At 45.6% G+C, this 19,514-nt stretch overlaps 6 protein-coding genes across 6 annotated transcripts; 3 read left to right on the top strand and 3 right to left on the bottom strand.

The window, feature by feature from the left end:
• Positions 1 to 923: 923 nt before the first annotated feature.
• On the bottom strand, positions 924 to 3,076 carry F4817DRAFT_336151 (uncharacterized protein). The gene is made up of 4 exons (XM_049303107.1): positions 2,658 to 3,076; positions 2,565 to 2,580; positions 2,227 to 2,447; positions 924 to 2,168 (listed from the first exon to the last, which is right to left on the bottom strand). Exons 1-4 carry the CDS (start codon positions 2,725 to 2,727, stop codon positions 1,627 to 1,629), a joined length of 849 nt encoding a protein of 282 aa, XP_049159596.1. The 5' UTR covers positions 2,728 to 3,076; the 3' UTR covers positions 924 to 1,626.
• Positions 3,077 to 3,541: 465 nt separating this feature from the next.
• Positions 3,542 to 4,639, top strand: F4817DRAFT_336150 (GTP cyclohydrolase 1 type 2/Nif3). The gene is made up of 2 exons (XM_049303106.1): positions 3,542 to 4,349; positions 4,420 to 4,639. Exons 1-2 carry the CDS (start codon positions 4,054 to 4,056, stop codon positions 4,472 to 4,474), a joined length of 351 nt encoding a protein of 116 aa, XP_049159595.1. The 5' UTR covers positions 3,542 to 4,053; the 3' UTR covers positions 4,475 to 4,639.
• Positions 4,418 to 6,454, top strand: F4817DRAFT_336148 (arsenical-resistance protein ACR3). The gene is made up of 5 exons (XM_049303105.1): positions 4,418 to 4,571; positions 4,643 to 5,274; positions 5,349 to 5,491; positions 5,578 to 5,664; positions 5,725 to 6,454. The coding sequence occupies exons 2-5, from the start codon at positions 4,977 to 4,979 to the stop codon at positions 6,379 to 6,381; spliced, it is 1,185 nt and encodes a 394-aa protein (XP_049159594.1). The 5' UTR covers positions 4,418 to 4,571; positions 4,643 to 4,976; the 3' UTR covers positions 6,382 to 6,454.
• Positions 6,455 to 6,787: 333 nt separating this feature from the next.
• Positions 6,788 to 8,644, bottom strand: F4817DRAFT_365063 (HET-domain-containing protein; the record flags this gene model as incomplete). The annotated part of the gene is made up of 1 exon (XM_049306822.1): positions 6,788 to 8,644. The coding sequence occupies one exon, from the start codon at positions 8,642 to 8,644 to the stop codon at positions 6,788 to 6,790; it is 1,857 nt and encodes a 618-aa protein (XP_049159593.1).
• Positions 8,645 to 10,157: 1,513 nt separating this feature from the next.
• Positions 10,158 to 11,885, bottom strand: F4817DRAFT_358403 (uncharacterized protein; the record flags this gene model as incomplete). Its single annotated transcript, XM_049306023.1, has 1 exon — positions 10,158 to 11,885. One exon carries the CDS (start codon positions 11,883 to 11,885, stop codon positions 10,158 to 10,160), a length of 1,728 nt encoding a protein of 575 aa, XP_049159592.1.
• Positions 11,886 to 15,949: 4,064 nt separating this feature from the next.
• F4817DRAFT_94366 (Ppx/GppA phosphatase family-domain-containing protein) lies at positions 15,950 to 18,261 on the top strand. The gene is made up of 3 exons (XM_049308073.1): positions 15,950 to 16,185; positions 16,324 to 17,778; positions 17,827 to 18,261. Exons 1-3 carry the CDS (start codon positions 16,079 to 16,081, stop codon positions 18,014 to 18,016), a joined length of 1,752 nt encoding a protein of 583 aa, XP_049159591.1. The 5' UTR covers positions 15,950 to 16,078; the 3' UTR covers positions 18,017 to 18,261.
• The last annotated feature ends 1,253 nt before the right edge of the window (positions 18,262 to 19,514 follow it).

The following is a 19,514-nucleotide window of genomic DNA, read 5'->3' as shown; positions in this document are numbered from 1 at the left end:
ATCTTGATTAGAAAGCTTTAGCGTAAAGAAAAGGAGATGTTTGCGGCGCTCTCTTTGTGCGATTGTAATGCTTACCTTTATTCTACTAAGGATGCGGCCATGTTCGCAGATGTTTTCTGCATTGTTTACATTTCAGCACAAAGGTAATATAGTCAACTAACAGCTCTCTACTATTAGTGGTTTAATCGACTACCTTACCTGACAATTACACCAACATAACCAGAATACGCTAGGTAAATCCAACGGACATTTATAAGATTAGCAAAATAAGAGAAATCACCTAGGTTAGGTATTTAAGTATAATAAATAGCAAGAGGTATGTTTAAATACATCCTACATGCCCGATATTATGATTAATACAATACATGTACCTAGGCAAAATATATTTGCTTACCCTACCTATCGTATATTTGAGCCTACCTTAGAGACGAAGCATACAGCCTGGAAATACAATAATTCCAGGTATTTAATTTGTGATAAGTAAATGCTCGAGGCCTAATACGTCAATTACTATAATTTAGAGTCAGCATTACCCCTTTAGATAACGTTTACATCGATGAACCTATATAACATGAAAGAAATTATTATTTGCACTTCTCTTAGATAAACGCCAAATATACCAGTCTTCTTAACAGGCAAATGAGAGGCATGTAGTCGTAAACTACTCGGCATTGCCAGTTATAATTTGCGTGCTATTATGGGAGGCCCCTTGTTTTTTTGAGTATTGTGCTAGTTAATGATAACAATCTGATACCCTGCTTGGCTCTTGTCGTGTATACTGCATGAATAAAATGTCTTTTCGCTACCCATAGGAATATAAATTAAGATATGGCCCCCTGTTCTCATCATTTAACAATATAGCTGTCACGGGTAGTTGCATGGGTATATCTACTATATAAGGGGCGCGCAGCGCCCTCGTAAGAGGGTAGAAGACGGGCGTCAATAGTTCAATACTATCTATCCTAACATTCACTTTGTGTATGTCATCAATCAAGGGTATAATATTTGACAGTAGCTTATAGATTACCTAGATACCCGTGTTTAACTTAGAGGCATGGGGTTTGTAATTTATAGCATCTTCGAACGTCAATCACATCAGTAATCCTCATGGCGGACAGATATGTTAGCGGATAAACGCCTATAAATTTGGAACTAAGGGGTTTATTACATCCCAGGCCTCCTTGGTGAATTCTCGCCGAGTATTAATAAACCTCCGGCAGCTACCAATAAGAGGAACCTGGATGTGAAGTTATCTACTTCAGGTTAGGAACTGGTGTGCGAAACAAGTGTAACAAAAGCCCAATAATTTGAGTAAGGCAAAATAAGCCGTCGAATTCTGCCCTTCTTTCCCGTTTACCAACTCAAGAAGCAGGGCACTCACAACTACTCCTGGCGCGGAGCCTGTCTACTTCTCATTCTGAACTCCACGACCTTGGCCGACTGCGTTATTGTACCTCCCACCACCAACCGCAACCAACTTGCCTCCCGAACTTCGTTGCGCGGTATCGTATACGGTCTTAATCTCGCCCACCTCCTCCACAACTAGACAGGTACGTTTCTACGCCATATCACCGTAGGCGTATAATTACGATTGACCGTCTTTCGGATAAGGTGTACCATATAGACTTAGGAAGTCTTTTTGGGTACCGCAGATCCGTTCGCATACTTGCCAAGATCCGTAGCATCGTGGAACTGGCGCGCAACGCTCTTGATACCTTCCCAAACAGAGCGCACAGCTGGAGGATTACCCTGGGCGCCAACCAAGGAATCAACTCTCGATTCGAGCCTTCTGAAGGAGTCCTGGACATGTGTACTTTGTGCGAATCTAGTTCGGAGGAATGCAGTGTAGATAGTAATGAGAATCCAAGAACCACGTTGGAAGAATACGGCCGATAGAAACAATCGGAACCAAAGTAGAATCTCCAAGGACGAAACAACAGACATGGACATGTCATAATATTGCTTCACGAAGTTCCCGATGGCCTCGGCAAGGGGGCTAGCGGACTGCGGCTTGGCACCAGGAGATGCACCGGCGGGAAGCTTATTGGGTTGGATAGTGGGAATAAGGTTGCTTCGTGTGTAGGTTGCGACGTGGAATACGGAATAAATGCCGTACGGAAACAGGGCGAAGGTGTACTGAGGGGCTAGGAACCATACAATTGCCATGGCTTTCAAAGCGAGTATTAGCATTCTCGCACACGATACAAGGAAATGAAGCTGGCATACCGAGATATTGAACGTTCTCATCTGAGAGAAGGCCTAGAACTCCTGGACTCTTGGCCCCAACCTTCTGTCGAGCTCGCCATGTCTTGTATACAACGATCCCGTATGTTAGGGCCGCCGAGAGGAAGGCTGTACGATAGGTAAACCGAGCCCAACGTGAGGTATAGTTAAATGCGATAAGGCCGATGGAGTATCGAAAAAGACTTAGGAGAAGTATAAGGTGTCTGTAAAATATATCAGACGTTAGTAATCGAGTTCCTCGTTACATATTACAATGCCAGCCTTGAATCGAGGAAGCAGGCCCCGAAACGAGTCGAGGAATGTAATAGGACTTGACGTACCCGCTAAACCAGGCAACTGTATCGTTGATGAAAATGTTAACGAAAGTTACATAGGAATTAGGGAGCTTGGGGGAAAGGTTCGCAATCACTTACACTGCAAAGTTTTGGCCAGAGCTAGAATCCTCTCGCCGAGAGGTAGACTCGCGGAGGGCGGAGGAGCCATTTTCTCGGAAACGGCAGGAAAAGAAATAAAGGTAGTAGTCTTTATTCACGGTTGGAAAAATAAAGTATTGAAAAAAGTATCAAAAATTGATTCTCAGATGAAGGCGTAGTCGCGTGCTACTATTGTAAGGTAGAGAGGATAGATGTTGGCGGGTATGAGATGTCTTGAAGTTGGATGATGTCGTATTGTGTCGTATTAGCGAAAAAAGAGCTGAAGAAGCTGGTGAGGTGGCTAGATTTGTACTGGAGGTGGGAGAAATGACGACGAGAGCCAATGCTTTGTGCTTGTGCAACCCACTTTACCCACCCAAGGTACAATTTGTACTTATGATGACTTTACATCTGTTGAATGAGTACATACATGTAAGTACTATCCGGTTATGGCCGGTGCGTCATCAAAGTTGGAAAATTGTGGTCCTAGCTTCTGCCTGTAGGTGATACATTACCTAACATAGGTAGGTAGGTACCTACCTGACCTGGGTACGTAGCTTCTATCTTGCACATACCTGGTATGTTACCTTGGCAGCCGCAATCCAGACGGAGCCGGCAACAGAACGACCTACTACATAGAAGCCTTTCGTCATAGCAACATACCGCCGAGTCTAAACCGCCTCCACACATGCAGCAGCACATCTTGCTTGAAACTGTAAAGCTCTTTGCTGTCTCAGACTTCGGTATTCTACCTACGTGGCATAACGACGGCAGCGCGCTACAGAATACCAAGTTTTGAATGATATCTACAATTTGACGCTACTATTGGCCGATTTTTATACCGTGTTTGTCATGCGTGATGGGTTACTATCGCGACTTAGTGCTGTTAAAGCTACGGTAGCTACCTACATAGATACCCAAGGTACCCTAGCGTCATCTCAATACGTGACCGAGAAGCACCAATCACGACGTTGTTGAAGTTAATGCGAGGCGTATCAATACAAGATAGTTTAGGCCACGAGCATAAGAGGCTACAGCGTCTACTAGGTATTGCAAAATTGCATACATTAAGCATGCTTGGCCTAATTAGGTAGCATGATTAGCATGATCAGCATCAACAGCATTAGCTTCTAAACGATGAGTAAAGAGGAAGCACATATAATGGCACACCTAATTGGCTGTTGAACTGAGATAACTTACCCCTACCCCTCTTTTTCATCGACGAGATGGCTCGGCTTGATCTGGCATCAACACGTGGATCCTCAAACCGACACGGCTTATCCATAATCTAGTGGCCAGTGAAGTAAGCCAGTGTATGACCAAAGTACAGAATCTGTTACCCAAACGACACGCGGGATATATACTAGACGACTGTGACAGAAGATAACTGGCCAAGATGGCGACGATCAGTTCAGCAGCCCCGCGCTTCAAACTTGTGTTCCGCGTACCCCCGGCAGCCCTAGCGTCCGTTAAAACCGCAATATTCTCTACGGGTGCGGGCCGCTATCCGGGACCGGGCAATTACACTGAATGCTGTTGGACAACCATGGGCACCGGTCAGTTCCGGCCCGGAGACGCCGCAAATCCCCACATCGGGAAAGTCGGCGAGCTCGAGGAGGTCCCGGAAGCTAGAGTGGAAACACTCTGCGTCGGCGAGGATACCGTTAGAAAAGCCGTCGAGGCGTTGAAGAGGTGAGTAACGCCGATGGATGCGCCTAGCTATTTATCGAACTCTGCTAAATGTCCACTTGGATGCGGATAGAGCACATCCTTATGAGGAACCGGGGTATGAAGTATATAGAGTAGAGGATATTTGACCTCCTTGAAAGCAAGGAGTAACAGTATATCGCAACCCGTCGCAGCGTTATCTATACAAATGGGGTGACTCGTGGAACTGGGTTGATTCTCATGCAGGTAAATTTCCATATTATGGAAGCTAATGAATATATCGGTATTCACGATTTGACATGAGCTAAATCCTCAAGTTGATTGCAGTTGCCCCCCTATCCATATGGCGACTTTGTTTCCTTAGCGAGGAAAAAATTGGGACCTAAAAAATGTGAGATCTGTCACCGGCCTCTTCTAATTGGCCAAAAAGTAACCCTTCAATTCCACCGACGCTGGTTAACCCCCACTAACACAAGCTGCACTACATGAATGCAGTCTTCCACGACTCTTGGAAAGCATATAAGTTTAGGTCTCTGCAGTGACTCTACCTTTCTAAACTATTAAGTCTTGATACTAAATTTAATTTCAAGGCATTAGAAGTGGCAAGTCGTATATAACAACATTGCATGATTAAAATTCCTATCGACGACCATGGAGAGTTGCACAAAGAGCGACGACCCTCACCTCCCTAACACAGAACAAGTACATGTTCATATTCAACCTCCGTCAGACAATGACATAGAAAAAGGCCGCCACATCAAAGATCAACCCGACGATGCAGCAAACTCGCCGAAGCAATCCGTGTTCAAGTCGCTCGGTTGGCTGGACCGCTTCCTCGCTATCTGGATATTCCTCGCGATGGCCATCGGGATCATACTAGGCAACTTTGTGCCGGAGATAGGTGACGCCTTACAGAAAGGTCAATTCGTCGGTGTCTCGGTGCCAATAGGTGCGTTATACCTTGTTATAAAGCGATATATTACTCTAGATGTATTAATTCTCATTAACCCATAACACTCACAGCTGTCGGATTGCTCGTAATGATGTACCCCATACTATGCAAGGTGCGATACGAGACGTTACATGAGATATTCTCGCACCGCGGCGTCTGGAAGCAGATTGGATTTAGCATCTTTATGAATTGGATTGTCGCTCCGTTCCTAATGGTTCGTAACATTCAGTCCGTGACAGCTGCAATGGGTTCAATCTCTATGCTCTTCTATAACATTAGCTAATATAGCCTGATCTATAGCTAGCACTTTCATGGGCATGTTTGCCAGATAAGCCAGAGCTTCGTACAGGTCTAATCCTGGTTGGTCTAGGTAGATGCATCGCAATGGTATGAGTACCTTATAGAATATAGTTTTAATAACAATAGAAGGCTAACTGGCTCTCAAAGGTACTAATATGGACGGGTTTAGCCGGTGGTGATAGCGAGTACTGTGCTATTCTCGTGGCAATTAACTCCATTCTCCAGATGGTATTATTCGCTCCCTTGGCTGTTTTCTTCATTCGTGTGATCAGTCGCGAATCCGGTCCTCTGGACATCTCGTATGAAGTCGTTGCGACAAGCGTGGGAACTTTTCTCGGTATCCCACTAGGTGCGGCAATGCTGTCACGCTTTGGACTGCGCGCCTTGGCTGGTTCGCAGTGGTACGATCGCGTCTTTCTAAAATTCGTCGCGCCATGGTCTCTAGTCGGCTTGCTCTACACGATCTTGGTCCTGTTCGCTTACCAGGGTCAACAAGTCGTCCACCAGATCGTGTCAGTCTTGCGAGTTGCCGTTCCACTCATCGTGTATTTCATCGTCATCTTCTTTCTGACGCTCTGGATCACGTATCGGTGCGGATTTGGGTATTCCCTCGGCGCTACGCAGAGTTTTACTGCTGCCAGCAATAATTTCGAACTTGCTATCGCTGTGGCCGTTGCAACCTATGGTCCTAACAGTGACCAAGCCCTGGCATCTACCGTCGGGCCGCTTATTGAGGTACCGGTACTGCTTGGACTAGTGTACGTCGTCAAGGCAATAGGGAGTAGATGGGCCTGGAAGGACTGATTTGTATGGTACTAAATTCGAATCAAGACATATTGTGTCCGTAACTAAGTAATATCAAACACATTTACCTAAAGCAATATTTGTTAGTACCGGTGACTGCCTTTGTTCAATAGTATGCCACGAAGAATGGAAAATAGGGGCGCAACCTATAACTCAGTCATTAGTGTCCTTCTTGTCGCTTCTCTTACCGAGAAATAATATAACGAAAAGGCAAGAATAACACTAGTATATACTATTTATGGTTTGCTACTAAGGTTAACCGTAACAGCAAGTTAAAGGATAGATCCAGTCGACGTATCATCATTATCTATATCACAAGTCTCGCACGACCAAGTTGCCAAGGAAACCATGCGTAGTCGTAGGTGTAGCAGGGAGCCCTACCTGCTGAATGTACTTAATATTCTTCCTATTCTTCTCTAGGATTTAAGTAATTTGTGGTCCATGTTAGAAGATTTGAGTCTTGTGATGTCCAATAACTCCAATCCAGTGGACACAGACCTAGCTTCCCCAGAACCGCAAAACACATGTTCCACATGACTAGAATCCAAGTCCACCTAGAGAGAGCCGGTAATATATAATATAAGTGTAGACTAAGTAGAAGGGATTTAATTTTGCCGAAGACATTGTATCGTAATGTTATTGTGAGTACTAAATCCATATCGTTTAGCACGCTCTCCTTCTGTAGCGCAAAGTCGACTTGCCGGTCTTGATCAAGTTTGACGGTTCTGGCCGCCGGCATGAATCTGTCACGAGACCAAATACGGTCCTGTAGCTGAGCTGCAAATAGTTGTTCGGCACGCTCGCACGCAAGTATACTCTCTTGGTCGAGAATATCCTCATGAACCTCGAGTAGAGGCATTAACAGAAAATTGCGTGGATTAAAGGCGAACACCGCAACTATCCGTTTACCGCATAGAGCATCGGCTACCGCAATAGCACCGGTGTTCAACCCCTGTCGTGGAATATATTCAAATACTGCTGTTGCTGAGCCTCTGGGTTGCGGTATGCCATTATTATGCCGTTTCCATCGGTCTTCAGGAACGGCATTAGTCTGTCTGAGGCTTTGTGCGTGGACTTTGTTATAATACCGAACCCACAGACGGTTTGACGGTCCGGTTGGACCTTGGAAGTTTGCTGAGGCAAACAGCACCATTATGCTCCGCGTCTGTACACTCAGGACATCCCCTGTGTCTATAAACCGAAGGCGGTAAGGCGGCACTCTCGAGTCCTTGCTTACGTGGAATACATCCTCCCCTATAGAGGACTGCGACGTCGCCGTCAATCTAAGTGCTACCAGAGCACCCTTAGCTTGACAGTGTAACACCCCCAGCGTCCCTTCTCTGTGGGTCTCGATAATAGGTAAGGAGATACGCAACCCTCTATTAGTAAGTTCGTATGCGTCCGGTAGGGTTTCGCCTACGGAGCTAGTGATGTTGCCGCTCTTCGAGAAAGCGGACACGGATGGTGCTAATAGAGAATCCGCCTTTTCAGAATCCCATGCGAATATTGAATGGTCCCAATGGGTCTTGATGATCTCCTCTTGTAAGCGGCGGAATGCACTCCGCCCTTCGCCATACAGCAGTGGCATATTAACCTCAAATATCCCAAGCAGACAGTAAGCCTCGTCTTCGAGCCGGGTGGTTTGACGGTTTGCCGCCCACGACATTCGAGTTGCTACACTGAGAACCGAGGGACTCCGCAACCCCTTTAGTACAGTGGCGTCTATATTTGTGATTTGGCAGATCAATTTAAGTAAGGCGCCTTCTCTTGTCCCCAAGAAGTTCCAGCCCTGGCCAAAGAATCGAAGCTCTCGGGGCGCGATTAGCTCTTGCAGTGTCCACCCCCGTGTAAACCATCTCGCGCTTTTGAAAGCACCGATCCAGGGCTGTAGATCTGGATCGCTCTCCTGGTCACCTTTTCCGGTCAAGAGCGGACATTCCCAGGGTACGTCTTCCATATAAACATAGCAGACTACGCTATCTTTATACCATCTATACATAGAGTTGATAGACTCGGTTAGTTCTGCGCTGCTCGTCTTGTCCATGCATACTGTATCTATCCAGGCATACTGCAACCCGTCTTTCTTTGCCTGGCGACACATAAATTCAATTTTTCGATAACCTTTCCTTGACTCGGCTTCCGGTCCCGAATACATTTGAAATGTAACCTCATCCTCACCCCAGGTATGGGATAGTATAGCAAAAGGTGGCTCATAACCCCCAAAATTTTCGAGTCGCATTGTAGTCGTGTTGATGAGCCACATGGTAGTCTCGACTGAAGTCGTCCAGAGCGCTGATATGCACCTCGGGTAGTCCCAAGTCAAACAAAACTGTATATTAAACGAATGGTAAGATCATATGCCATTTAAAGTATCAGTCGTATAATTTAATCGGAAATAAAGTCAGGCTATGTGCCTACTTTGGTATCTACCTACCTTATATACAGGTATATATATATATTCACCATGATGTACTTCTAGAAAGGCGGTGTTACTATGCATCTCCATTGGCTGTACTGACCGAGTATATGCGAGTCTTACATTAGGTAGTAAGCCTTGCAAAGTGTAGCCTACCTGAAGAATATGCCCTAGCTGAGAGTTGGAGTTCCTCGCGCAACAATGAAGTTGTTTCCATACCTCTAGGCTTGCCTCGTGATCAGGACATCATGCTATTTTAACCCGGGCATCATTTTCAAAAACGTTAGACTTAACTTGAAATAAATCCCAGCTAGAATTCATCAAGTTAATCAAGGCAAATTAAAAGTGAAAAGTCCAGTGCTGATTCCAATTTACCTATTCAACCCTTCTATCTATACCTCCACTAGAAATGTCCTCGCAATATTCGTGCCCAGCAACTTACAATCTTCCGCATAATGCTGTCGTATCAAATCGGCAATGGTCGGAACTCGACACTGTCCATGGATGAAAGCTTTGGGAGTCTTGCATGATGGGCGCATGAGCAAACTAATATACCGATAGCTGATTTCGACCTCGTAGCATGAAGCCTAGACTATAGCTACAGACATAATCGGGTTGGAGACTCAGTACTTAGGTAGATATATGGCATATGGAAATGTACGAGGGTATTTGCTTAAGGGTATCACAGACAGGTACGAATCGTTTTCATGGAAGATATTTTAAAGTTATAGCAGATCGTGTTGATTCTATCAACATTACCTATCTATTAGAGGATTGCCCTCTATCGAACTAGAATTGTAACACGTGACTATTGTCACGTCATCAGTACTTTTTCTGTCTCAGTCCGAGCCAAAGACGCCTAGATCTAATCGTAGCTGGTAGCTAATAGCTAATCATCATCTCATATTGCTTTGGGTTAGCCAAGAGATATGCCGTGTCGTAACCGTGGATCCGAACAAGAAGGTACTCTTGCTATCTCATCAATCATTCATCCTTCGTGATACTCATTAGAAAAGGAAATCAAGAAAATTCTGTCGTGCGAAGGGATCTCCTTCTGCTGGGGTAAGCTCCCGGGCTTCTGATAAATTGGTCTCCAAGCTGTCATTCTCCGAAACATATGAAGTTCATGAAATTGTGAAAATCTGTGGTGTCCTCTCCTCTGGTACATTTGAGGTGGTAAAGGGCTGTAGTCTCGCATAAAAAAAAATTCAATGGCTGGGATATGCCTTAAATACGCATAATCCGGATAGCGTAAATATCATTCATCGTAAGGAAATCGTCAGGTCTGGTATAGTCGTATACAAATAAAAAAGGGCGCGTTAGTGTTGTTGAAGTAGGTTAAGAACTTGATTGTTGAAACTCATGATGGGGGTGATTGAGAACGTCGGCGATCGCTGCCGCGGTTTCGTAATTCTCTCAATCGTTGATCGAGATAAGCCAATCGAGATGCCAACGATGGTCTAGATGGCGATCTTGCTTCTGAACGCTCCCGGATTGGCTGCTGTACAGTCGCAAAAGGTCGGCGTAAAGCTGTTAAATTGAAATTAATTGGTGCTGATAGTCTATTAGGGAAACTGTAGCTAGAACCTGCGCCAGAGAATGGGGATCCTAGGCGACGTGGCTGCACAAATGGGTCCTGAGGCGCTGTAGCTGTGATGGTGTGCAAAACTGATGAAGTAGAAGGCTCTCCGCAATGAGCCTCCTTAGTGAATGCATCGTCCTTTTCCGAAGCTTCGTTCCAGAAAGCGGCTGTTAGGCTCGGTCGCTTTCGCGGTAGGTCCTCAACGTCCTTAACTGACCTCCGCTTTTGTGTTCCCGAGCGCGATCTGGTTAAACGAACAGGCGACTTGAGAATCTTTCGAGAGCCTAGGGAATTTGACTGCCGTGGCGGGGTTATATCGGAAACAAAGGACGAGGATGAGCTGGGGCCATAGCTCTTAGCCATGACCGGAGATGGGAGACGGGGAAGTTCCGGAGATGGGAGTGCTTGTCTAACGATAATCTCAGCGTCCTTGGCGAACTCTGGGAAGGGTTCACTTTCGGAACTTGTGAGTTGAGCGAGAGGGGCATCAAGCTTCATAGTATCCGAAGTGCTGACTGCCAAAGAAAAGGCCATATCGCGAGCTGAAAATGCTGCGGATGACTGAGCTGGGACTGATTTTCGGTTCCAGCGACGATGAGCCGTCTTGTGAAAGGGCGTAGGACTCCGGGACTTGTATCGCCCTGGACTAGCCGCGGCCTTCATCCTACAAAGCTCGCGTAGGTGAGCTCGGGTAGCTGCACACGTATGGGGCCATTCAATATATGGTTTGGCGGACTCTGCGGTAGGGGTGTTGCTTCCACTTTTCATATCCACTGTTAGATGTCCCTTAGAACCTTTCCAACTTCTTTTGGCCTCGCGTGCCACGCGCAAACAGACCCCATTAGGAGGAATACGGCTTCTACCTAAGCGTATCGGTGTTACTCGCGGGTCTTGTAGATATAACATGTAAGTCGACCATAGGTGCGAGTCCATAGCCTTGGTCCATGGGGCTTTTCGCGACCTTTCTTTGTGCGGTACATTTACATTAGTATCATACTCAAGTTTAGGGAATTCTAGAGCCTTAAGCTCTGGACTCATATAATTGCCATCCTCAGAAGCATGCGAGAATTGGCTGAACAGCGAAGAACTAGTCTGAGTGGAAAATGCTGTTGACGGCCTGCTAGACTCGTACTCAGGACTTGACTCGACATCCGAGTAGCTCCACTCGGACCCAACAGACCAGTCGGGGAACTTTGTTTCGGAAGGCGGCGCGAACTCTATTGCAGGCGTCTTCGGAGGCGAAAAGGTTGGCGCATTTAAGTGCTCGTATATTTCCATGCTGTCGGGTTCCTCTACCTCGATACTCGGAACTGGCACATCTGCTGCCGCGACCGACGCCAAAAACTGTTGGGTTGGCGCGTTTAGGTGCTGAGACACATGTCGTCTCTTTAGTTTCAATCGGGGTCGTGGTGGAGATGGTAGTCTTAACTCATCGCCGGGGGCAGAAGGTTCGGGGGTCTTCGGCCCCTGACCTAGACCACAACTACTGGAATTGAATTGTAGCATTGTGGAATGTGAATGGCGCATCGACGGTTCCTATACTATCCGCCGCGGTAATCCAAAATCAATCAGATAGGCACATTCATGACCGTTCAAGAATTCCACCTCATTAATCACACCGGGAATTAAGACGTCGGGGTCTAGGATATCATTGGCGCTAGTCACAGTTTCTCGAAGTACGAAGCCAGAAGAGTTTATGTCTATATCTGTTTTGTCGCACAATTGGGAAGATCGAAGGAGTATCTCGTAGGGTCGCGGTTAAGTTTTCTTGATTGATTGATTGTAATAGCGCATAGTTAAATTCGACGGGAATGAAATGGACGGGCTCGTAGACGGGCGTTCGCAGGATTCACGTTAAGGGAATAGGTGAAGTCGTAGAGTAAGTAGTATGCGATCGCGCGCGTGCTTCGTGCGTAGGTAGAATAGTGGCTACCACGAGGGGGATCGGTAGCCACCCTCCCAACCGAAAGATTAGGGGAGGAAAAGGAACGACAGATTAGGTATTGAAAAGAAAAAGGAGGCAAAATGTAAAGAGGATGCGAAAGAGAGGATAGTTAAGGTATGGGCTTGAGAAGGAATAGATGGATGGGTAGTAGAATCACGTTGCGCTGCAGGTGCGAGTCTACACCTCATCCCAACGTTATCCCAGATAATCAGCCCAAAGTCTAACCCGATTTGGCAAAAGCTAGGACCTTAGATCCAACATCCTGATTGGTTATTTATAATCGAGAGGGTCCCCGTTTAATCGCTATGGTAGTTGAGCTTTGGGTGCGCTAGTACTATTGCGGTGGCAAGAGGTCTATTATATACCTGATTGGGTTAGACTTTGGGCTGATGGTCTGGGATAACGTTGGGATGAGTTGCGGAAGACTTAAACAGAACTAGGAACTTGTATCTCTTGTATCTATCGATCGTACATCGTAACTGCGTACTGATCCTTACACTGGCCCACTAGAATTGTACTTTGCCCAGAATCAGCAGGCGGGAGTGGTACTGGCGCGAACCCTGCGTGCTGATTCTGGCAGTTCTAGCGGCATGAAATACAGCGCTAAGCCATTTATAGACCTAAGGTTTACTAGAGACCCCACTACAAGGAGTGGGAAACTTCAAGCGGTCAGTTGGGGTTCCTTGCTCCAAGCCAATGCACAAACCTCAAAGACTAGGGCTTAATGTGACTTTAGACCTTATTTTCTGAAGTGCTACTACTACATGTATATGTATGTACTAGCCGACTAGGTACATGTAACAAGAAAAAATTGAACAAAGGGGTAGAGAGGAAAAAAGAACGAGAAACCGAGAGACACGGGGGGATACCTACATATCGGTACGATTGTACTGTAAAACAGGTCGCGGATATTTTAACAAGGTTGTAAATCGGTGGAGAGAAAAAAGTTGCTGAACCTTGAGAAGAGTAAAATTGGTACTTGGGATATGTGGCCGAAAACTGTTAACTTCCTACTACGCACTTCTGCTTGCGACTTGCGACGACTGGCGCCGCTGCTCATGCACTCCGGACAGCAGCTTTGGCCAGCGGAGGGACACGACAGGAGTGCATATGCAGTGATCGCCAAGTGGGAGGATAAGAGGATACCGATGATAGGTAGAGGGCACAGACGCTGAGCAAGACCCCCTAGCCGCCAGCCTATATGGGGGGAATTGGATGGAGTGGAATAGAGAGATGGGGTTCCAGTTAGATCCAGAGGAACGTACCCGTGCGAATTGGCTGTATGTTCACTGTACGCGTTTGACCAAAAGCGCGAAATCGAGTGGACGAGAATGTTTCATGCAACGCGTGAATTCATATGTATTCTCTATTCTCTTATTCGCTCGACTTGGCCGATTTCGTTCGTTGGATTATGCAGTACCGCGTACTGGAGCTTCGTACATGCCACTGCGAACAACACATATTGCTTAGGCTTTCGAGTTCTAGAAGACCCCAAATATACCCAAACGTAAGTGAGGCAATGTTAACGTACCTAAGGACCTAAGGTAGTCGAAGCTGTGATTGTGAGATCAAGTTAGGCAGGTTTAGTGGCACCTAGCGCATCCCGGGTGTCTCCCGTATGTAGGTATTGTGTTTGGTTGTCGCCAGCCTATTCGTCCACTATCGACTATTAGTCGACTCGAAGTATGGATGTACATACATAGGATGCAAACACGTAGTAAAATGGGTATCAATACGAGTGGAGTTTAATCAGAGCACATCGCAAGCAGTTGATCGCGCTCATTAGTTCTGCCCAAGTTTTTCTATAACAGTAGCTAACCCTAGGAATATAACCAAGAGGTTGTGTTGGGATGGCGGTTAGAAGATCTGTGATACGGGCGAGACCCGACCTTCAAGGTGAGACATCATAAAATGTGACGGCATGTGACGTGACGCGACCGTTCAATGTCTCGAGGTGAACATTGCGGCTATGGAAGTACATATTTACCTAGTACATAGACTATATGCGATTTATAACCGAAAGGAGCTGACGATATAATAATGCTCAAGACTTGTCGGCTTCGAATTGTCATAAAATTCATTTGCTATAGATATTACGAAGACATATTAAAGACCTAGGGAAACACTACAACATGTATAGAGGATAGCCTATAAGACCAACCCCAAGCTAATAAATTGTAAGAATACACGCTCATAGATAATAATTTCAATAACTACCCACTAAACATAAGCGGTTATTGTGATATCGACGGTGTTGTTAGTAGTGTACAGAATTAAAGGTTCTCCCACCTAAGAAGTCAGAAATGTATAGAGTTGGTCAAGACAATTCTTACTTATATCCTAAAATACTTAAATAATACTTTCATCATACTATTCACAACTTGAGTTAACCATTATATCATCTCATAAAGAAAATTGAAATTGTAGCCTTACTTTCAACCCCCATTTACTAGCGGGCTGCTTGACTGACGAATCGGAATATTCCGTTGAGAGAAAACGACGCGAAACTAACGCGAATCGACGCGTAAGTATGCCTGTACTCCATAGGAAGCATGAGAGGTTTCATTACTTTTACCCCACGTACATTCCACATGGTCTGGGAGGTTGGATTCGGTCCCTAATAAGTGTTAAGAATATATTCTATACGAGCATCTCCACGCTCATTGGGTTATTTGGTTCGTGGATTTTTAAGGACCTTGTCTGACAACTTTCTATCATGATGCACTTACATATATGAGGTAAAGTGAACATAAAAACTACCCACGCAATAATGATTGGCTGAGAGATAGGGTAAATCCCCATTACGTGAAGATTGACGCCATTGAATGGTCTTACTGTATACGTTCCTTATGCATCCCCTCTAAGCAGAAGCCCAACCCATTATACTACTACAGTACCTACATGATACCACGAGGGCTCGGTCCTATTCCGAACAGCCCCGAGGATCAATATGGTTTGGCTTGCATGTGCACTTCCGTAAATCTCTAAGGACGTCCTATATTCGGAGATCATTTATAGGCTGATGTTGTACGGCATAACGCCTCACGGTCTAGCGGTCGTGTGCTCAATTCCCGGTGACGATCTTGCTGTCAGAGAACATTATCACAAGATCTTATTAAATTATTAGATTACTAAGGTTTCTTCTTCCACCAACTTATCTAAAAGTATTATTTCATAAATCCCACAACGAAGCTTCTTAGGGCATAGCAAAAGACCTAATGCTTCGGTTAATAATTGTCATGTACTATACACTACAAAAAGGAATAAATATTGCTATTAACTTCTCCTTACAAAGTATGTTGATTGACATATGCATCATCAGAACTTGATCATGCCTTAAGTTATAGTTCGCGTCAATAGAACGTTAGAAACTTCGTAGGATATAGTGTTGTCGTCGCAAACTATTACCAAATAACTAGCTAATTAATTAAGTAAGAGATATAGTGCATACCTAATACGAAACGTCTAAGAGCAATTAATCATATGTACATATCTATTCCGAAGTTGGAGTGCAGGTATTTAATATCCACTTTGGTAGATTATATAAGCGTCGTATCTCACGTGCTTCTAATCCGTAAACGGCGCTAATTTGTCTGACAGCTGACAATATCTGTGCTCCGAGTGATGTGGATTAAAAAGCAATGTGGAGCCTCAGTTTGCTTTACGCCAACACTACCTCCATTCAACAACTCCCATAATTGGCCCTGGCCCAACGTCTCCTCTTCGGATATTATCTCATGAAGTTACATTCAATATGACGTCCACTACTGATATTATCACACTTGAAAACTTTGCATCTAAGATGCCACGATGGGACCCCAACCTCTCCAACCACCTTTATGCCCTAGTTGATATGGGAAGGTTTGTCACATCATCACATCGTCACCCTGTCTATTTTGAGATTACAGTCCTTCCCAAAACCTAGCCCAAGACACCTCGCATCTATCTATTCGAACTAGTGATGTCTCTTCTATTTGCTTCTTAGTAACCTTGTGATAGCAATGGCATACGATTCTCTATCTCGGATCTATCGCCTCCGCAAAGTCGTCTTCTCAGATGTCTATATCACGAGCGCGCTGCTATATCTTTATTTGATGCTCTCTATACATCGGCTTCAAGTGGTCCTTTGGCGTTTTCTTCAGATGTTATTACACAGGTGTCTAAGACCCTAGCTCGATTCAAGTCTATCGCCGATGACTATGGCGTACCGACAGAGCATATCTCTGTATTCGCTACGGAAGCTATGCGGAAGGCTCAGAATACAGCTGCTATGCTAGATGCTGTCTTGGAGAGTTCGGGACTTAGCATTCATGTGCTAGCGCCAGAAGTCGAGACTCTGTTTGGCTCCGTGGGGGCGAGAAGCGGGTTCGACACAGTGAACGGCCTGTTTCTTGATTTAGGGGGTGGTTCAGTGCAGATGACTTATTTGAATTCTTCTGTCGATGGCTACGAAATTGCAGCTGCGCAAACCGGAAAGAGCCTACCATTTGGAGCTGCTAAGCTGATCAAAATCCTGGAGGACGATGAGACAGAGGTTCAAGTCGCTGCTGTGAACAGTTTGCAAGAGGGCATGCGAGGTGCCTTCGCCCAGCTCCAACAGCAGTTTTCGCCATTGAGGGAGACACAGATCAACCAAGATAGTAGCGGTGTCGACGTCTTCCTGTGCGGCGGTGGATTTAGGGGTTATGGCAGCCTCCTAATGCATGTTGATCCTATTCAGCCATATCCAATCCCTGCGGTTGGGGCATACACTGTTGAAGGCTCGTTCTTTGGCCAGACCGAACACATGCGCAAGGTAAATGCCGAATACGAGGGCAAGATCTACGGCATGTCAAAACGACGACGCCAGCAATTTCCAGCTATCGCTACAGTCGTAGAGGCACTGATCTGTGCCATTCCTCGAATCCACATGGTAACATTTTGCAGTGGTGGCAATCGAGAGGGTGCTCTATTTATGAAGCTCCCCAAAGCCGTGAGAGAGAAAAGCCCCTTGCCACTTCTCCATCAAGTTAGTTGCAAGAAGCTTGAGATTTTGCAATCAGTGATCGATACTGTGCAATCATCTCTACCGAGCAATCTCGATCTCTCCAACATCCCGACAGTGTTTACTTTAGGACTTGGTCCACTCTTTGCCAGCAATATTTGGACGCGCATGGGAGAACCAAGTGGCGCCAACGCAGCATTTGAATTGCACCAAGCTATTAACCGTGACCCTAGTGCACCTGGTTTTAGTCATTTAGCGCGAGCAGTCTTGGGGTTAACCCTTTGTTATAGATGGGGAGCCAGCCTTGGCCCCTTTGATAAACTACTTCAAGTTAATCTACAAAGACTTGTCAGCCAGTCAACCCCCGAGGCCAACTTTTGGGTGGAATATCTCGGTGCAGTTGCCAACCTGCTTGCCGTGCTTTGTCCAGCGAGCCCAGATTCTACGGATAGACTGAAAAGGGTCGTCAAGTAAGTAACTTGTAATGATGAATTATTTGCATATTAACAAGCGTATAGATTTAGCTCGACAGTGAAAATCACAAAAAAGAAAATCAAGGTCCAACTAATAGTTTCATTGTCTCCAACAATTTTCCAGGCCTTGGATACGGAAGAACTGGTCAGCATTTTCAAGGGCGTTGGGAAGTATCAAGATGTCGCAGACACGACCGAGAGGAAGGTCGAGCTCAGTGTCCAGAGAGGAGCTTGAACTTTAGTCATTTCGTCTTAAATTATAACCCCAATGCTTTGGGCACAGCAAGTGTACTCGCTCTAACTACAAGCTACTATTATAGCTGTCTAAGAGTATCGTACACCACGTTTCAAATATGGCGAGAACATGATACTTATGCAAACACAACCGAAACGACGACCCTCGCAGTTTTTACTAGGGAATGTCAGTCATAGCCCCCGCGACGCTGATACCGGCAGCGAGTGTCGTCGAACAAGTAATATGCCTTTTGAAATATTTCCTCCTTCTTTCATCACGAGGCATAATGCAAGCTCAAATGCGGTAGATGGGTATCAGCCTGTCGCTAAACTCCTTCGCTAAACCATCGATCACCCAACAGGCCAAAAAATGAACTCATACCGAAACTCTGTTTACCAATCCCGAACCGAACCAAGTTTAAACGACATAACAAGAAACAAAATTACCCAGAATCCTCGTGCTACGACGGCACATCTATCGCCTGGCTCGCTTAGACGCTCGGGCTCCAGCTCTTGTACCGCCTCTTTGTGCGCCGATCAACAGGACACAGAACAGACGGTCCAGCGTGGAAGAGTGTGGATAAGTAGTACAGTCTTGAATGGTTTGGTCTAAAGTAAATGGTCAGTCCATTAAACACTTCAATTTCCGAGAACCTCCGTTGCAACATACAGAACTCGTCTCTGCGGATTTCCACCCTCCTGAAATCGGCATTCAATTGCCTCTTCGCTGCGCTCAGCATCGGGCTTCCGTCTTCAGTCATAGGTTCCGGCTTCTTTTTGCCGAAACAGATCTCACACATTACGACTAAGTTGCTGAAGACGCTCGTGGTTATGGTTTGGATCTGCAGTTGATCCCCGCAAAGGTCTATTGAACAATGTGAGCTAGGTCCTTGTGTTCTAAATTGGGGTGGTCATATTACCTTCCGATTGATTGAGCTCATATATATCCCGGTACATTAGAATAAATTCCATCATACAAGCCCATAGGGGTAATCGCTCATGCGGTTTCAAGGCTGCGTCCAAGGTCTTCCAGAACTGCGCCAGGATATCAGACTCGAGCGTCTTCATCCTGAAAACTATGATCCGCTTCAAGTCTTGACAGATCTGACTAGGAAGCTCCTCTAGACCGGATCCGGGATATTTTTGGCAGAAAAACTTCTTTTGCCGCCAGATTTTATACATGCACCTCATGTCATAAACTTTGCGAACAAGAGCGTACTGGCGATATGTTAGTAGGTATACAACGTGAGGGGGTTAGTAACACTAGACTAACATATGGTAGAAATGAGTGTTCATCCTGGGCATATCTGCTAACTAGAACGTCTAGAGCCGATTGGAAGTCAGAGCTTTCGTCTGTGAGCATTTGCCACGAAGCCCATTTAATAAGTATAGCGTCTTCGGGCGCGCCATGAGGGTTCAAAACGTATTGAGGAGCTGCCTGTCCTGGGTTGGCTTGCCACCTCTGCCATGTTTGACTATTATTGTGGTTGCTATCGTTG

Source organism: Daldinia loculata (assembly GCF_022478755.1).
Source record: "Daldinia loculata strain CBS 113971 unplaced genomic scaffold F4817scaffold_21, whole genome shotgun sequence".
In the NCBI taxonomy this organism is placed as follows: domain Eukaryota; kingdom Fungi; phylum Ascomycota; class Sordariomycetes; order Xylariales; family Hypoxylaceae; genus Daldinia; species Daldinia loculata.
This window is presented reverse-complemented; position numbering and strand designations above follow the sequence as displayed.

Bases quoted from the DNA above. Each gene is read 5' to 3' on its own strand.
- F4817DRAFT_94366 (XM_049308073.1), top strand. From the start codon at position 16,079: ATGACGTCCACTACTGATATTATCACACTTGAAAACTTTGCATCTAAG. The intron at 16,186-16,323 runs GTTTGTCACATC...ACCTTGTGATAG, and splicing joins GCCCTAGTTGATATGGGAAG to CAATGGCATACGATTCTCTA. The intron at 17,779-17,826 runs GTAAGTAACTTG...ACAAGCGTATAG, and splicing joins AGACTGAAAAGGGTCGTCAA to ATTTAGCTCGACAGTGAAAA.
- F4817DRAFT_336148 (XM_049303105.1), top strand. From the start codon at position 4,977: ATGGAGAGTTGCACAAAGAGCGACGACCCTCACCTCCCTAACACAGAA. The intron at 5,275-5,348 runs GTGCGTTATACC...TAACACTCACAG, and splicing joins CGGTGTCTCGGTGCCAATAG to CTGTCGGATTGCTCGTAATG. The intron at 5,492-5,577 runs GTTCGTAACATT...CCTGATCTATAG, and splicing joins TTGTCGCTCCGTTCCTAATG to CTAGCACTTTCATGGGCATG.
- F4817DRAFT_336150 (XM_049303106.1), top strand. From the start codon at position 4,054: ATGGCGACGATCAGTTCAGCAGCCCCGCGCTTCAAACTTGTGTTCCGC. The intron at 4,350-4,419 runs GTGAGTAACGCC...GGATGCGGATAG, and splicing joins GCCGTCGAGGCGTTGAAGAG to AGCACATCCTTATGAGGAAC.
- F4817DRAFT_336151 (XM_049303107.1), bottom strand. From the start codon at position 2,727: ATGGCTCCTCCGCCCTCCGCGAGTCTACCTCTCGGCGAGAGGATTCTA. The intron at 2,169-2,226 runs GTATGCCAGCTT...TCGCTTTGAAAG, and splicing joins TGAGAACGTTCAATATCTCG to CCATGGCAATTGTATGGTTC.